The sequence below is a fragment of the Alternaria infectoria genome (assembly GCF_024043175.1).
Source record: "Alternaria infectoria strain BMP 0036 chromosome Unknown scaffold_1, whole genome shotgun sequence".
Classification (NCBI taxonomy): Eukaryota; Fungi; Ascomycota; class Dothideomycetes; order Pleosporales; family Pleosporaceae; genus Alternaria; species Alternaria infectoria.
This window is the reverse complement of record NW_026250690.1, coordinates 3,627,429-3,641,983: the sequence shown is the minus strand read 5'-3', so window position 1 is coordinate 3,641,983 and position 14,555 is coordinate 3,627,429. Positions and strand designations below refer to the sequence as shown.

Genomic DNA, 14,555 nt, shown 5'->3' with positions numbered 1-14,555 from the left:
CTCTTGTCTCGCAGTCCGCTCTCAAGACCCTAAAAGTGATGTAAACCCGAGAACCAGACACTCGGGTACACTTGCTTAATATCGCAGCCTTCTAGATCTCCTTCTTTCCGACTGCTTACTCGCAGGTCTCCTAGTGTCCACTGCAAACCAGATGAAGAAGCGACAGGCAGATATCTCAAAGAGGCTATGATGTATTCGACAACGGAAAACTTCATAAACAAAATAATGTTCTTCTACACAAGCACATATAGCGCACGTAACGTGGCGTGCATGAAAGAGGACGTGGGGCAACAAGCCGCTGGCAAGCGGTGAAGATAAGGTTATCGATACCAAGAGCTGCACTACGCAATCAGAGCCTCCACGTGGTATATATATGCGCCTTATCCCTGTCGCATTCTTACGTGTTTACCGACCAGCATCACCGGTGTGTATGAGCTGACATCAGGGTGTGTACTAGTTAGCCCCGTTCCACCATGTTATCTGAGAGTCAAGGAAATGTAGCTGGTTGGAGGAATGGTTAAAAATGCATTTTGAGTGTATCGAGTACAAGGTAGAATCGCAATGCAGATCTAATTCCAAAAACCCTTGCGTTCGCTTTATACAACTATAGGTGGGTTGGCGTGTTGAGATTCATTATATGACAAGATACGATCAATCGCTTCCAGCAAACCAACCTGAGCTGCATACAGCGAATACAAGGTGCTTAGGAATTATACCTCTAGCACAAGATATAACAAACCGCCTGTTCGTTCATTCGCTCACGTAAGACGGAGTAGAGCTTTTTCCCTATTAAACGCCGATATCTACGCTCGTCATAGCTTCGTGAAAACATTACTGTTTGAAATACTCCCTCAGAACCAGTTTACTAGAGCCGTACTGGCCGGATTCGACGGGTTGCCTCCATGACCATACTGAGTAACCATGTCGTCCCAGAGCGTCCAGTCCATGTCGCCGTTGTCCATCATAACGGCGTCGTCAACCTGCTGCTGCTGCTGCCCGTTGCCGCCCATGAGCATGCCATTCAAAGCAGTGTTGCCGGTGTTGTCGATGCTGAAATCCATGTTGGTGGTTGGAAGCATGCCGTCGCCAAACGTGGGGTAGCCATTCGCCTTTGTTGGTGGATGCGCGCCATGTGTGCCGTATGGATGTATTGAAGTGGTGGTGTTCGAGCGAGGAGGCTGCGAAGTCGTGGACGGGGCAGCAAAGTTTGGAAAGTCTACGGTTGTGCCGTCGTAGACTCCGCCAGCACCCATGACGTCGTTTATCACATTGTCAAGGCCGAATTCAAACAAGTCGCCGAATTCCTTTCCAGGGCTGCTATTGATGTGACCTCGTGTGCCGTTTGCTGGTCCATTCGGTAAGTGTCGTTGCCCACTCATGCCGTCTCCATTCTGCAGCGGGCTGTTCCGCGATTTGGCTTGCGTAGGGCTGTTTGGCCAACTTCCAAGTTCAGTGCTAGGCATGTCTCCCAACTTCGGTGCAGCAGGTCGCAGCATGCTGTCCAGGATGTCGGCATCTTGTTGTGATGTCACTCCTGACTGGTTCATCTGACTCTGCGCAGAGGGCATCTGGAACGAGAATGGGCTGTTACCGAACTGCCCGCTTCGAATAGCCAAGCTAGCCCGCTCAAGAGCCAACTCTCGCTCTCGCGCAGCCCTTGCTTTCGTGAGCAATTTTCTGAGCGGTTTCCACAGAGTTCCTTGCTGGCCTTTGCGGAGTGGCGAAGCGTCGTTGAGCGGGAACCACCAACGGCCCGCCGTGGCTTCTAGGGCCCTCCATGCGCGCTCTACGGCTTCGCCTTTGGTGCGGACGCATAGCTCAGAAAGCAGAAAGGCGATGGCGTGCCATTGCACATACGTGCGGAAGAGCCAGCCCCATTTCATAGTTCGCGCTTCGGTCTCGAGCAGCATGGAGTACTCCACGTTCTCAAGCGAGGTAATGAAGAGCTTGTCCTTGGTTTCCTGAGGCAACGTCGCACCCCCATCTTTTCGCTGATATGGATGGTATACTATCAACCACATCTTGCTCATGATGAGCCTGGAAATTGTCGCCGTAACCCAACAAATCGGAATAGTCATGTCGCAGTTCTTGAGGTATTTGTTTTCCATGGCCTGGTGGCACTCTGTTATCCACTTCTCCTTCTGCTCGATCGTCATGCCAGCGAAGTACTCGGTGCACCTAGCGGGTCCCGGAGGTATGTATGCGATGCGGCGCATGATGTGAGCGATTTCGAAGCGGAGGAGGCAAAAGGTCATGTCTGTGAAGCCCTGTCGCTCTTCGGGGAACTCGGTCATGTCGGGGTGTATATCTATGTCGTTCACATTGAGGGGCTGCGAGGTATTAGCATATATGTGTGGGACTTGAGCCAAAAAGACTTACCATCTTGGTGTCAAACTGAGCTTCCACAATTGTGGGATCGCAGCCATGGTCTTCGGAGGATCGCGCATCGAGAATGCAAATCTGCCACCAAAGCCGCCTTCGCATCTCGATTTCGAATGGTGGCAGTCCGAAGTGGCTGCCATCGCGGTGTATTCCAAGCGTCTGCGCGATGCGTACAACCAGACCAGTCAGCGTCCAGATCTTGCGCGCGTCGTCGTTGCGCCGCATCAAGACAAGGAAGATGACAAACGACTGCAGTATAATAACCTCGTCGCAGTAGAGGAAGTTTGCCCTCGCCAGGGCCTGTTCCAGTCCGAATCGATATCGATTCAGCAGTGTAGCTCTGTCTTCTCCCCATCTTTCCAGACAGGTTTCCGTGGTGGAGCTTGTTACGGCGCCGTAGTATACGGCAAAAAGGAGCGTTTCTAGCCCTTTGCTTACTTTATCGGGATGTGCGAAGGCGTCGAAGACGGTAGGCTCGAAGGTGGGAATGTGCAAGACCTTGACTAAGGACTCGACGTTCTCCTTGTAGACTTCCCAGAACTGGCGCGCTTGTGGCTCGGGAGGATGCAGCGCGTGCATATCGACGTTGGAGGAATTGTAGCCGAAGATGAAGCCCTGGTGCGAGGACATGTTGGACGAGTCGGGCGAGTGTGCGTCATCGTCGTCGTCCTCCTCCTCTATGAGGATCGCCTTTAGATCTTCGACCTGGGATGCATCAGCGTAGTTACTGTTTAGTCAGCTCTTCGTACATACCTCGTTGTTCAGGGAAGCCCAGAAGGAGTTGTTGATGTAGCGACTCCGGCCATTCTCAACCACCAGGCGTCCGAAGCGGCTCTCGAGACCCTCGACGCTGTTGTCTGTCGCGACCTTTGCGCCATGCTGCTTGGCAGGCCACTTTACGCCGCTGTTCCCGTTGGGGCATCCCTCTTCGCTCGTGCTGCTGTGTCGCTCCTTCTCACGGTCGGCGGCTTCCTGCTCGTGGCCCTCCACCTGGGCATTCAGGCTGGTGACGACGCCCTCCAAGCGCCTCAGCCTCTCGAGCAACTCGGCATCTGGTGGTTTCCTGCTCTTGCGCGGCGCACGTCCAGGTCCGGGGAAGATGCAGTCGATTTTGGCGCGTGTACAGTTGGAACACGGGTTCTTTTTGTCGCATTTGACTTTGCGCCTGCGGCAGGTTACGCACGACCGGGGGTTTGGCGTCGGCCCAGCACCACCACCGGGTGAGGGGCCGCTGATGCTGCCGCTTGGCCTGTGTGTGCCATTGGGCGGACTCTGGCTCTGCTGCGTATTGTCCGACATTGTACGAGAGGTGGATGACACTGGGAATAGTCTCTTCTCTCACCCAGACGTCTTCTCACTCTTGACACTCGCACCTCCGTGTGGCTTGACTCTTGCGGCGAGACCCTGGTCGATTGTCGGTGCTGACCCAACTTCACTCTCCGACCACTGTGTACGAACCCAGTACGAAGCGGAACATTCCCGGTGGGGCATGCAGTCTCTGGCGAATCAGACTATGGCGCATCAACGCCCGAGCAGATCAGGCTGGTCAACCATGAAAGATTGGGAAAGAGACGGAAAGTCGATTGGTTGACTTGCAAACCTGCGGAGGAAGGAGCGCACATTGTGCCTTACGCCCGACTAAAACCGACGCAACGTCATCCACGGCTGGGACTGAGCATCTGATAACCAACAGCAGTCCTGTCAGGCGGCCCGTTGCAGTCAGATTACTACAAACCCCATATGCCTAAAGTGCTCTCTGAGTCATTCCAGTCAGGCCACCCGTGTGCACCACATCGTTCGCGACTTAGTCCAAGTTGGAACTCAATCGACACATCACGGTAGAACTATGTCGGGGCCCACGGAGACCTGCCAATGCATCAAGCAGAAAAGTCGAAACAACACGTCACAAGGTGATTTGGAACAGGACCAGGGTTCACGATGTGCTACCAATGTAAGTCTGTCCGCGTCCCGTGGACTGCGAGGAATCGGTCAAAAATTCGGAGCTACCAATCATCTCCGCAAGTCCGCCTTAATCCGACTTGCATGCGTCCAAGAACTTTTTCGAGAACAGACATGGCATATCCGCACAGAGTGTTGCCTAGCATAGAATATCCAAGTGCTCGTGATGGGTATCGCGAAAAGCGTATCCTCCCTCGACTCCAATATTTTCCTAAACGCCTTGTACATGGGCCGTGATCAAAACGTTGCATCACATCCTACCACAGCAAAGATATCCAACCCTACCTCCGCTCACCGCGGCCTCCGACATTCTTCTCCTTCTTGCGCCTACTGTTCTCGACGGAGAGACGCGCCTTTTCCTCGGCCTCTTCCTCCATCTCTCGATCGATCGCTTCTCTGACACGCATGAGCTCTTCCAAGGGTATGCCTTTAGTATCCACTACCACGCTAGGTGCGCCCTCCAAGTACCTCAAATTTTCTAGTGCTTGCTCGACTAGCTTGTGCAGTTTGGCCTGCGAGTTTAGGTTGTCATGTCGCTTTGTGTTGTGCAGGTCTGGGTAGAGAACACCATCGCCGTTCTCAGCTCCTTTGAAGGCTTGGAGGTAGGGAACATGAGCGGGTAGCTCGTTGTGGAGTGTCGCACCTACACAAACGGAAGTTTCGTGGCACCATGTTCGTGCGACATTGCGAGGTGTATAGCCACCACCGCCGATGATAAGTAGAGGGCGACCGTAGGCTTTTACCGTCTCGACACAGTAGCCATGCGCTTTGATGTTGAGATTGAAGCGGCCGAGGCGGTCGCCACCAAGAGAGTCGGCTCCCGATTGGAGGACGATAGCTTGCGGATTATACTTGTCGATCACGGCGCCCGTGACTGTCTTGAACAACCATTTGTATTGGTCATCGTCGATGCCGTCATCGATGGGAATGTTCAGACTGTGAGCTTTGCCGGGATTCCTGGGATCTACAGGACCGGTCTCGTCAATGTTTCCCGTACCTGGAAAGAATGGGTAGCCGTGTTTGTCAATGCCGTATTTGTGGTACGAGAGTGTGAAGACACGATCTGTAGACTCAAACGCTTGCTCGACACCGTCGCCGTGGTGAACGTCAATGTCAATGTACAGGACTCGTTGGTTCCGCGAGAGTAGCGTTTGTATCGCTATGACGATGTCGTTGACGTAGCAAAATCCAGAAGCGAGATTCTTTTTCGCATGATGTAAACCTCCGGACCAATTGATGGCGATATTGGATTGGTTGTTGATCAGGTTGTATGCAGCACTCATCGTAGCTCCAGTGTAGAGCGATACGTAGTTCCAAAGTCCATCGAACACCGGACAGTCGTTTGATTCACCACCGAAGCCATATGTTATGTACTGTGGATCTTCAGGCTGCGCGTTTTGAGGTGTGATCATGCTGAGATAGTCTAGATATTCGCGGTCATGGAATATACCAAGATCATCCTTGCTCGCTGGTTTCGGTTCGAATAAGTCCATAGTATACTCTAGACCATACGCAAGAACGAGTTGTTTCGTCAGCGTCAAACGCCATGGCTTCATTGGATGTGAGCTGCCAAAGTGATGGTACTCGACGTGTGGGTTGTAGTGGAAGGACACGTTCCAGCCCTTCGGTCTTTCAAGGCCATGTTCCTCGGCTTCTCGAGCAATTACTTCTCTTTTCTCGGCATCAGTGAGCACCTTGAAATCCTGGTAGTTGGCGACCCAAGGATCTTCGGGAGAGAGGTACTCCTGCACGATGTTGCTGGGACCGCTGGGCGGCGCATAGTCGGTGACCCGCATATCGCGAAAGATGTGTGAAGAGTCGTGAAATCCCTCCAGAAAGTCCTCGCTAATGGAGCGTGTCTTTGGTGCACCCTCGTAGATCCAGCGATTTACCTCGTCTTTGGTGCTAACGAAAGTATTGATAAAGGAGTGGGGTCTCAGTTCCTCTTCCCGGCTGTTGTTCCAGCGTGCTAAAGTATCAGGGTCAGGTGCGGGGGGCGGAGCTCGATTGTCCTCTGCCGCAAGGTACTGCGCTTGTTAGTATATCTGCGAGAACACTGGAGCTTGGACGGGTCTCGCAACTGGCGAACACGATGTTCCGTAGCGAAGGTGTGCAGGGGGTCTCTGGAAACGACACTGCACGCGTACCTTTGGTTTTTGTGGAGGCCGTTTCTGGGCAGATGGCGAGGGCTCCTTCTTAAGGCTGTAGTTTACTCTAGCTGCGCGACGTGTGTACGGATTTGGCTTCTGCCACTGTGGTCCGTTGAGAAGTGTAGCGAGCTTCGGGTCCACACTCGTACCAGTGAACTCGTGGCTATATGGCAGGTGGCCCTGGTCTTCAGTCAAGTCGTCCCCTCGGCTGGAGTTGTCAGCGTCGTCGGAACAAGGCTCGTCCGTGGTGGATGAGACGGGCTCGTATTCGGTGCCGTCGTCTGATTGGGTGTGATAGCGCTGCATCTTGCCGAACACGTAATCTAGCCTCTTTGTCAGCGGCTGTTCCTGCATGCCCGACGCGTTACAACACGACTCCGATAGTCTGTCGCAACAGCTAAACTCACGATATAATCCGGTCGAGACGCGAGAAGAGGCCAAGAACTGGGATTTGAGTGCGACCAAAGTAGGAGTCTGCGGAAAGGTTTTTGCGCTTTGTCATTTCCTTCATTGCGACACGGCTCCTTCACTTGTAAAGCCATCAGCGCTCATCGATTTCCATCAAACTCGCAGGTGCAACGGAGAATACAGCGCTTGATCTTTCTGTCCGCCGTTCCGAGCTTGCTGTCAACGGCGTCCTGGCTGCGCGCGACATAACTCGTCACAAACATCGCCACACGCGTCGATACGCCTAGCCATCCGACCTACCTGAAATCTCAACATGGCTATCGCAGAGGATGCGGCAACAGTACTCGAACAGTTCATACATGATGGTAACTTTGATCAGAGCATTGTGCGCGACTTCGCAATTAACAAGTAGCAGTTGCAAACCTTCCAGCAGAGATTACGCATCTCTACGAAGAAGTGCAGGCCAAGGACAACCAAATCCAAGAACTGAAGTCTGGCATACAGCAACGCGACGGCAGCATACAAAAATTCATCAAACTCAATGGCAGCCTAGTCGAGAACCCAAAAGAGGCTGGGTATTCAAAAACCATCATGGCAAACTATGAGAAGGCACAGATCCTGCAAGAGGAGAAGATAGGGCTTGTCGACAAGGCGGCTGCGCTGGTATGTCATTCGTAACGAATTCTGTTACATCTACTTATGATACCAGCTCGACCGTCACGTAAAGCGACTCGATATCAAATTACGAGACCTGCAAAACGATGGTTCAATACCCACTGACCCGGAGATGCCTTCACTTTTGAGAAACTCTCCAGGTAACTTGGTGCCACCAGCGTCGCAGTCGAATACAGGGTCCAACACACCGCTGCTCCCCGTGTCTGGCAACGGCGGTGGTGCTCCAAACCTTGCCCAGGCCGCTGCCATCGCACGACTTACTAATGCGACAAACGTAGGTTTAAACTCGAGGATGAACCCATCGCTGCAGAGCATGCAAACACAGGCGCTGTTGAACCAGCAACGACTCACAAACCAGCAGAGTGCCATACAGGCGAACGCGCGACAGGAGCGTGAACTCTCGGCAGGAAGCGACAGCAAGCGTCGCCGACCGACAGGAAGCATTGGCCCTCTCCCTGCAGCATCTTCAAACCTGGGCCGGCAAGGGTCTATAGGGCCCGGGACCCCGAAACCGTCCACACCTGGATCGCGCGCAGGCAGCGTAGGACCCCGGCCGCAGAAGAATGCACTCACAGTAAAAAAGGCGAAACCACAGCAACCGCTGCGCAAGGCGGCCCTTACCGCCAAGTCTGGGGTCAACAAGAAACGCCGCAAGGGTGGGTCACGAGCATCGCCATCGACGACGGCTGATGATGAGAGCGTGGCAAGTGAAGCGGGCACCGAAGATGAAGATATGTCAGGCATGGGGGGCGGCGATGCGGAGGAAGATGAGTCGGATGACACCAAGTACTGCACATGCCAGCGCGTTAGCTTCGGCGATATGGTGGCCTGCGATAACGACAATTGTCGGTATCAGTGGTTCCACTGGGAGTGTGTGGGCATCAAGGAAGAGCCATTGGGGGATTGGCTCTGTCCAGAATGCCGGAACCAGGCGCCTTCGAAGATCAAGAGAGCTCGTTAGGGACGGTTCGGAGTAGATCGAGGGTCGGCGGTTGACACGTGACGAAGCTGCGCACGTGTTGTGGCTTGGCAAGGGTGCACTTGCGGGAGAGGCGTCGACTGGGAACAGCCACCAGCGAGACGCGTGGCATCATATGTTCTATTTCTACATCGTAGTCTGTATATGATAGACTGTTCTATACCCCATCAATTTGCGTATTCGCTGTACGAAATTAGTTCAGTCTCCACAGTGTTGGCCCATGATCGCCGGGCCAGACCCGACGGCCGGGATGGCCATGGCAATCTCTTCGTAAAACGCGGACCTCTATCACGACGTTCATGGTACCGCTGCCTGCCATAAGACTGGCAGGACAGGACTCCCAGGGCAGGCTGATTGCGACATTCACTATTGCCAGGTCCCGCTATAAACACCACGGGGAGCGTCGACGGCTTCAGTGTTGAGCGCCCTTGCCATGCCGCCCGCCTGGCTGCTAGCTAGCGCCTAAATGCCCCAGCCAAGGCCGCGCGAAAGGGGCAGCATCACCGACATTGGACAACAGCAGCGGGCAGCCTCATAAGTGTCAATGGCCCCGGCTGCTGGGTTCCTGCATACTCGTAGTAATATTCTGGTTCTGATTGTCGCTCTCTTCGCACCGCACCTCGGCCTCTTTGACTAGACCGCTGGCGTGCATTCCACTCTCTTGGCTGGCTGACGTGCTGCGCTGCTTTGTTTGCATTCGCTCCTTCACCGCATCGCATTTCGGAACATTGCCGAACGCCCGTCGACTCCTACCACGCCTAGAGTTTCACCAGCAGCCCTCGCCGCCCGCCACGCTCTCTGCTTTTGCAAACCTTCGCTCCCATCTGAAGCCCACTAACACGCCCCGATACGGATACGATCCCTGTGACAGCGGCAACCCGCGGGGTGAAACGCGACGCAACCACGATGAATGCCATGAACACCCGCAATGGCGCCCTATCGCCCCTCTCCACCGACAGCCAAGAGTGGTCGCCCATCAACGGCTACCGGAACATTGGCGGCGACAATCCGTACTCGCCGACCATTCCTCCCAACACATACGGGCCCAGCAACCCCGATGGCGGCATGCTCAATGGTATGCGCCCTGGCACCGGCAATGGCAACCCCTCGCCGCCCAGCTCAGTAGGCCGGTCCAGCGACGGTACAGGCCTGTACGCCTCCAGCATCAGTGAAAACACGCGGCCCATGATAGACCCTAGGAAAATGCAAGCGCTAGAGGAGACCATGTCGGAACATTTTAGAGTGCTCAAGGCCTACTTGGGGCCGTATCTCAATGACGAGAAGGGCAACCCGCGCCCGAGCAGGGCCAAGGACAAGCTGACCCGCCTGTCTGCTGTGCAGTTCCAGGAGCTCAGCACCGACGTATATGATGAGTCGATACGCAGAGAGCAGGACCGCAAGCGGGGAGGCCCAGGAGCGCCTGGCAACGACACCCCCAAATACCTCCTACCCAAGAACAACTTCCATCCAAAACGGAATCAGGCAAGACAAAAGCTCTCCACGCTGCCTCTCGAGCGCTTCCGTCAACTCGCAACCGACGTCTTCTACGAACTCGAGCGCAGATTCCCGCGCTTCACCAGCGGCGACATTCCCCCACGATCCTCGAGCCCCAACGGCAGCATCGCGAGTCGCATAAGTAACAGAGGGCCTCCGAGTAGAGGCGGCACACCGAACAGCATGGGCGGACGACCTCCGCCAGGGCCAGGCTATCGGGGACCTCCAATGGGCGGACCCATGGGCGGACCCCAAGGAGGACCCCCAGGTCCACCAGGCGGGCTGCGGCCCGGTTCAAATGGGTCGGGCGGCTCGTTCGGGCGGCCACTACCGAAGACGTTCCAGTCAAACACGATTGTGCCGAACAAAGGAACCCTGGTCGAAGATGACGATGACAGCGGAGCAGATGACGACGATGCGTTCAATCTGGAAGGTGCTGCTGCCAGGCGGCAAACGAACAAGAGCGCGAAGAGCATGAGCATGGCGCAGGAGAAGATGACCGCAGATCTGCAAAACCAACTGGCTGAGTTGCAGGAGAAGATTGGCTCTTTGGAAACCACCATACGGAACAAGGACGACGAACTCCAGCGACTTCAAGATACCGATAAGACACGCGACGGTGCTTCGGCTTCCGAGCGTGCGGAGTGGGATCAACTTCGGAATTCGCTTGAACAAAAGGTTCAACAGGCTGAGAATCTCAACTCTTCACTTCGTTCCGAGATAGATAGATTGCGGAACGAAAACGAAGACGTCGAGAGCAGCCTCCGTGCACAGATCGAAGATCTCCAGTCTCGAGCACCTCAGCAAGCGCATGACAACGGAGATGGTGAATGGCGACAACGATGTGAGGAGCTTGAACGAGAGTTGGGTGAACAACAGCAGGTCGCCGAAGAAGTACGAAGAGACGCAGCCATGTTCTTGCAGGAGATGAAAGAACTTTCTGCCCGCAGCGATGCCGCGGCCGAAAAGGAAGAGCAAATGGCGAATCAAGTGTCATCACTCGAGACGGAGCTCAAAGACTGGAAATCGAGATATGCCAAGGCAAAGACACAACTGCGAAACCTAAAGGCATCTTCTATGGGCTTACAACAGCTCATGTCCCTGAACCAAACCAACATCACCCGCGATGCTGCCTTTACGACGCCAGACGGATTGGTCAAAGATGTTCACATCACCAAGTTCCAGCTGAGCATTGATGAGCTGCTGCAGACTGCGAGAAGAGCAAACTCAGAGCAGACTCTCGAGAGTATGCGCCATGTCGTCAAGTGTGTACGAGCTATTACGGGTGACATTGACAGCACTTCTCTGTCACAAGTCCAGTCTCCCACCAGCAGTGTGAGCGGCGACCTCTTTGCAAGCCCTGAGAAGCAGCAAGCAAAGCTCAAGTCTCGTGTCAGCGCTACGGCCAACAACCTCATCACTGCTACCAAGAACCACACGGCATCTGGCGGTCTGTCACCAGTCAGTCTTTTGGACGCTGCAGCTAGTCATTTGTCAACAGCTGTTGTCGAGCTGGTCAAACATGTCAAAGTACGACCGACACCAGAAGACGAGCTTGAGGCAGACGATGAGGATGCTGATAGGCCGATGCCACTAAAGCCGGCTGGGCACAACAACTACAGTGCGTACTCGCCGAGCAACACCAACGACAATACCAACAGCAGCGGTGCGACCTCGGCATATGGTCACCAGCGCAGTCGTAGCAGCAAAGGCGGCAGCAGTGACACTACCAGGTACAGCACCTACAGCTCTCCCTACAGCGGATACGACGGGCAAAGCGGAGCCATGAACGGTGCTAATGGCGCAGGCGATAGCGGTATGCTCGATTTCAAGGTACATTCCAACCAATACCAGTAGTCAACCTCTACTAACGTTGGCAGAACTACCTTGAAGATCAGACGGCACTCCTTGTCCAGAGCATACAGCCGCTTGTCAATCTCATCCGCTCGAACCCTGATTCTACGCCTGGTGACGAGCAACAAATTTACGAGTACATCCAGGACATCTCGCAAGCAGTCGACGACACTGGGAACAAGACCTACGATGCTGTAAATCAGCTTTCCAACCCTGCATTGAAAAAGCACGCGCTTCCCGTAGTAGAAGTGCTCGATGAATGCAGACAGAGCATGCTTGCTGTCGACATCAACGGTGGAGGTCGCGACAGGATTCCACCGCTTGCATTCAAGACCGCTAGAGCTCTAAAGGTAAGGGTTACACCAGCAACAGTGATTTTCAACATACTAATGGTAATACAGGAGCTCGTACTTCGCGTAGACCGCATCGAGTCTGGCGAACTTACTGTCGACCAGACGCTCAAGACAGAGCTATAGTGTGAAACACCGACGCACACTCATTCAACGTATAATGCCATCACACTATATACCTTCAACGCGACTTATTTATTGGACTCGATCTTGCCATTCCCGGTCTTCTTGGAATCGGCACGGCGTTTACGGTGCTTTTCTTCTACAATGCCTTACGACACTCGCCGATCTCTGCTTTCTTGGCTAAAGTCGTTGGCAATGCTGGATACCCAGTCTTCGATTCAAGGGCAGGACACCAGAGCATGTAAAGATTTGGACTCTTTACAGGAAACATTATTATTGTTTATTGCGGCGGTGACGGATACACGGGCTTCTGCCGGGCTCTAATGTGGGCATGACTTTCGGGCATGCGCTTCAGCCACCTTGGATAATCGGACTATTTTGGCTGAGTTATGAGGTACTATGATCATGGACGGACTGTTGTATAGTAATGTAGCCGGGCTAGGAAGAACCTTTAGGTAACAGTATAATCATAACACAGTCAAGAATGCTGAACACCCTGTCATGTTGATAGTGCCTGCAAGAACGTGCAATCAGACCTGTGGCTTGCACCTTCCCCCACTTCACTGCCACATTGGACCCCGTTTTCGCCTCGGCAGTAATTGCCAACTTTTCTGCATCACACCTCCACAGCCTTTCGGTCCGTCCCCATACGCGCCTGCTTAAGGTGAAGCAGTCCGGCTATGTAGTACTAACCAAGAAAATGATTGTACGCGATGACGTCATCATACAGCTGTTACGCGCGTGCGCCTTGGAGCAGAGATCACATGCACACAGCCACCGCTAATAATTCAATCAACGATCTAGATTTGCTACAGTAGCTAGCACTTTCACTCCATCTGAGAGCGTATCCGACCTCTTTCATCGGTTCTGAGGTCTCTCCAAACGATACATGCACTAGCATCTGAAGTTCGGGATCGGACCGTAAGGCAAAAGCAGTAAACATGGCGCAACAACTGCAGCCAGCATGGCCTGCGCAAAGGCCGCAATACCACGATACGATCCTCACCATCACTAGCAGCAGCTGTGCGGATCCGTACGTACTCTGGGACAAAGGCACGTACTACATGACCTTTACCTGCGGCGGCCACATAGAGATCTGGTCCGCGGACTCACTCTTCGACTTTGAGAAGAAGTGCAAGAAGAACGTGATCTGGCGTCCCCCACCAGACCAGCCCTACTCCGCCGACTTATGGGCACCTGAACTGCACTCCATCCATGGTCGCTGGTATGTCTACTTCGCGGCCGATGACCCAAAGCATGGCAACAAGTCGCATCGCATGTTTGTCCTGGCAGGGCCACCCTCAGAAGAAGACCCTCTGGAGCCAAGTAAATGGAACTTCTTCGGCCGACTAGGCGGTCTCCCCGAAGAGCAATGGGCAATCGACGGTACAGTCGTCACACTGGGCGGTTCCATGCTCTTCGTCTACTCAGGCTGGCCCCTCGGTACCCACGCCGACGAGTCGCGACAAGAAATCTTCATCATCGAGATGGTCTCGCCGACAGAATGTACAGGCCACCCTATCCGCATCAGCACGCCAGACCTGCAATTCGAGTTCTCAGGCACCAGCGGCATAAACGAGGGTCCGCAGTTCCTCTGCTCACCGGACGGCCGCTGGATGGGTCTTGTGTACAGTTGCGCGGGAAGCTGGACACACGAGTACAAGATGAACATCCTATACTACACCGGCGGTCACCCGCTTGACCCACACTCCTGGGCTAAATCTAACAAACCCCTTCTCAAAGCCGCTCGCGACGACTCTCCGCCTTATGGTCCAGGTCACGGCAACTTCGTCCTAGTCAACGGGCCCGGCGGCCCAGAGGTCTGGGGCTGCTTCCACGCCACGGATGCGAAGACTGGATGGGAAGGTCGTAAAGCCCGCATCATGCGCGTGGGATGGGGTCAAGGAGGTCCGTTCATGGGCTCGGGCGAGTGTGGGAGATGCTGCGGTGAAGTTGAGCATTTCATCCAAGGTTGTCCTGGTGGTACTTGTGGTGGTCAGGGCCATTGTGGTGGGGAAGGCGGTGCAGGTGGGGGATTCATGCAGCCGGGACATCAGGGCGGGAACTCGACGGATGATATTAAGAGGGAGGTTAAGAATTTGATCAAGGGTGGGAAGGGGCTTGTTAGCAAGTTTCTTAAGTAGGGGTGGGGGACGGGGATGAGTGGAGATGGCATGGAGT

General features: G+C 54.2%; 4 protein-coding genes across 4 annotated transcripts; 2 read left to right on the top strand and 2 right to left on the bottom strand.

The window, feature by feature from the left end:
* Nucleotides 1–851: 851 nt before the first annotated feature.
* Nucleotides 852–3,681, bottom strand: J4E92_001217 (uncharacterized protein; the record flags this gene model as incomplete). The annotated part of the gene is made up of 3 exons (XM_051492630.1): nt 852–2,330; nt 2,380–3,087; nt 3,136–3,681. 3 exons carry the CDS (start codon nt 3,679–3,681, stop codon nt 852–854), a joined length of 2,733 nt encoding a protein of 910 aa, XP_051358142.1.
* A 941-nt stretch (nt 3,682–4,622) lies between these two features.
* J4E92_001216 (uncharacterized protein) lies at nt 4,623–6,797 on the bottom strand (the record flags this gene model as incomplete). The annotated part of the gene is made up of 2 exons (XM_051492629.1): nt 4,623–6,368; nt 6,489–6,797. 2 exons carry the CDS (start codon nt 6,795–6,797, stop codon nt 4,623–4,625), a joined length of 2,055 nt encoding a protein of 684 aa, XP_051358141.1.
* Nucleotides 6,798–9,468: 2,671 nt separating this feature from the next.
* On the top strand, nt 9,469–12,377 carry J4E92_001215 (uncharacterized protein; the record flags this gene model as incomplete). The annotated part of the gene is made up of 3 exons (XM_051492628.1): nt 9,469–11,880; nt 11,928–12,251; nt 12,303–12,377. The coding sequence occupies 3 exons, from the start codon at nt 9,469–9,471 to the stop codon at nt 12,375–12,377; spliced, it is 2,811 nt and encodes a 936-aa protein (XP_051358140.1).
* Nucleotides 12,378–13,315: 938 nt separating this feature from the next.
* On the top strand, nt 13,316–14,518 carry J4E92_001214 (uncharacterized protein; the record flags this gene model as incomplete). Its single annotated transcript, XM_051492627.1, has 1 exon — nt 13,316–14,518. The coding sequence occupies one exon, from the start codon at nt 13,316–13,318 to the stop codon at nt 14,516–14,518; it is 1,203 nt and encodes a 400-aa protein (XP_051358139.1).
* Between the last annotated feature and the right edge of the window lie 37 nt (nt 14,519–14,555).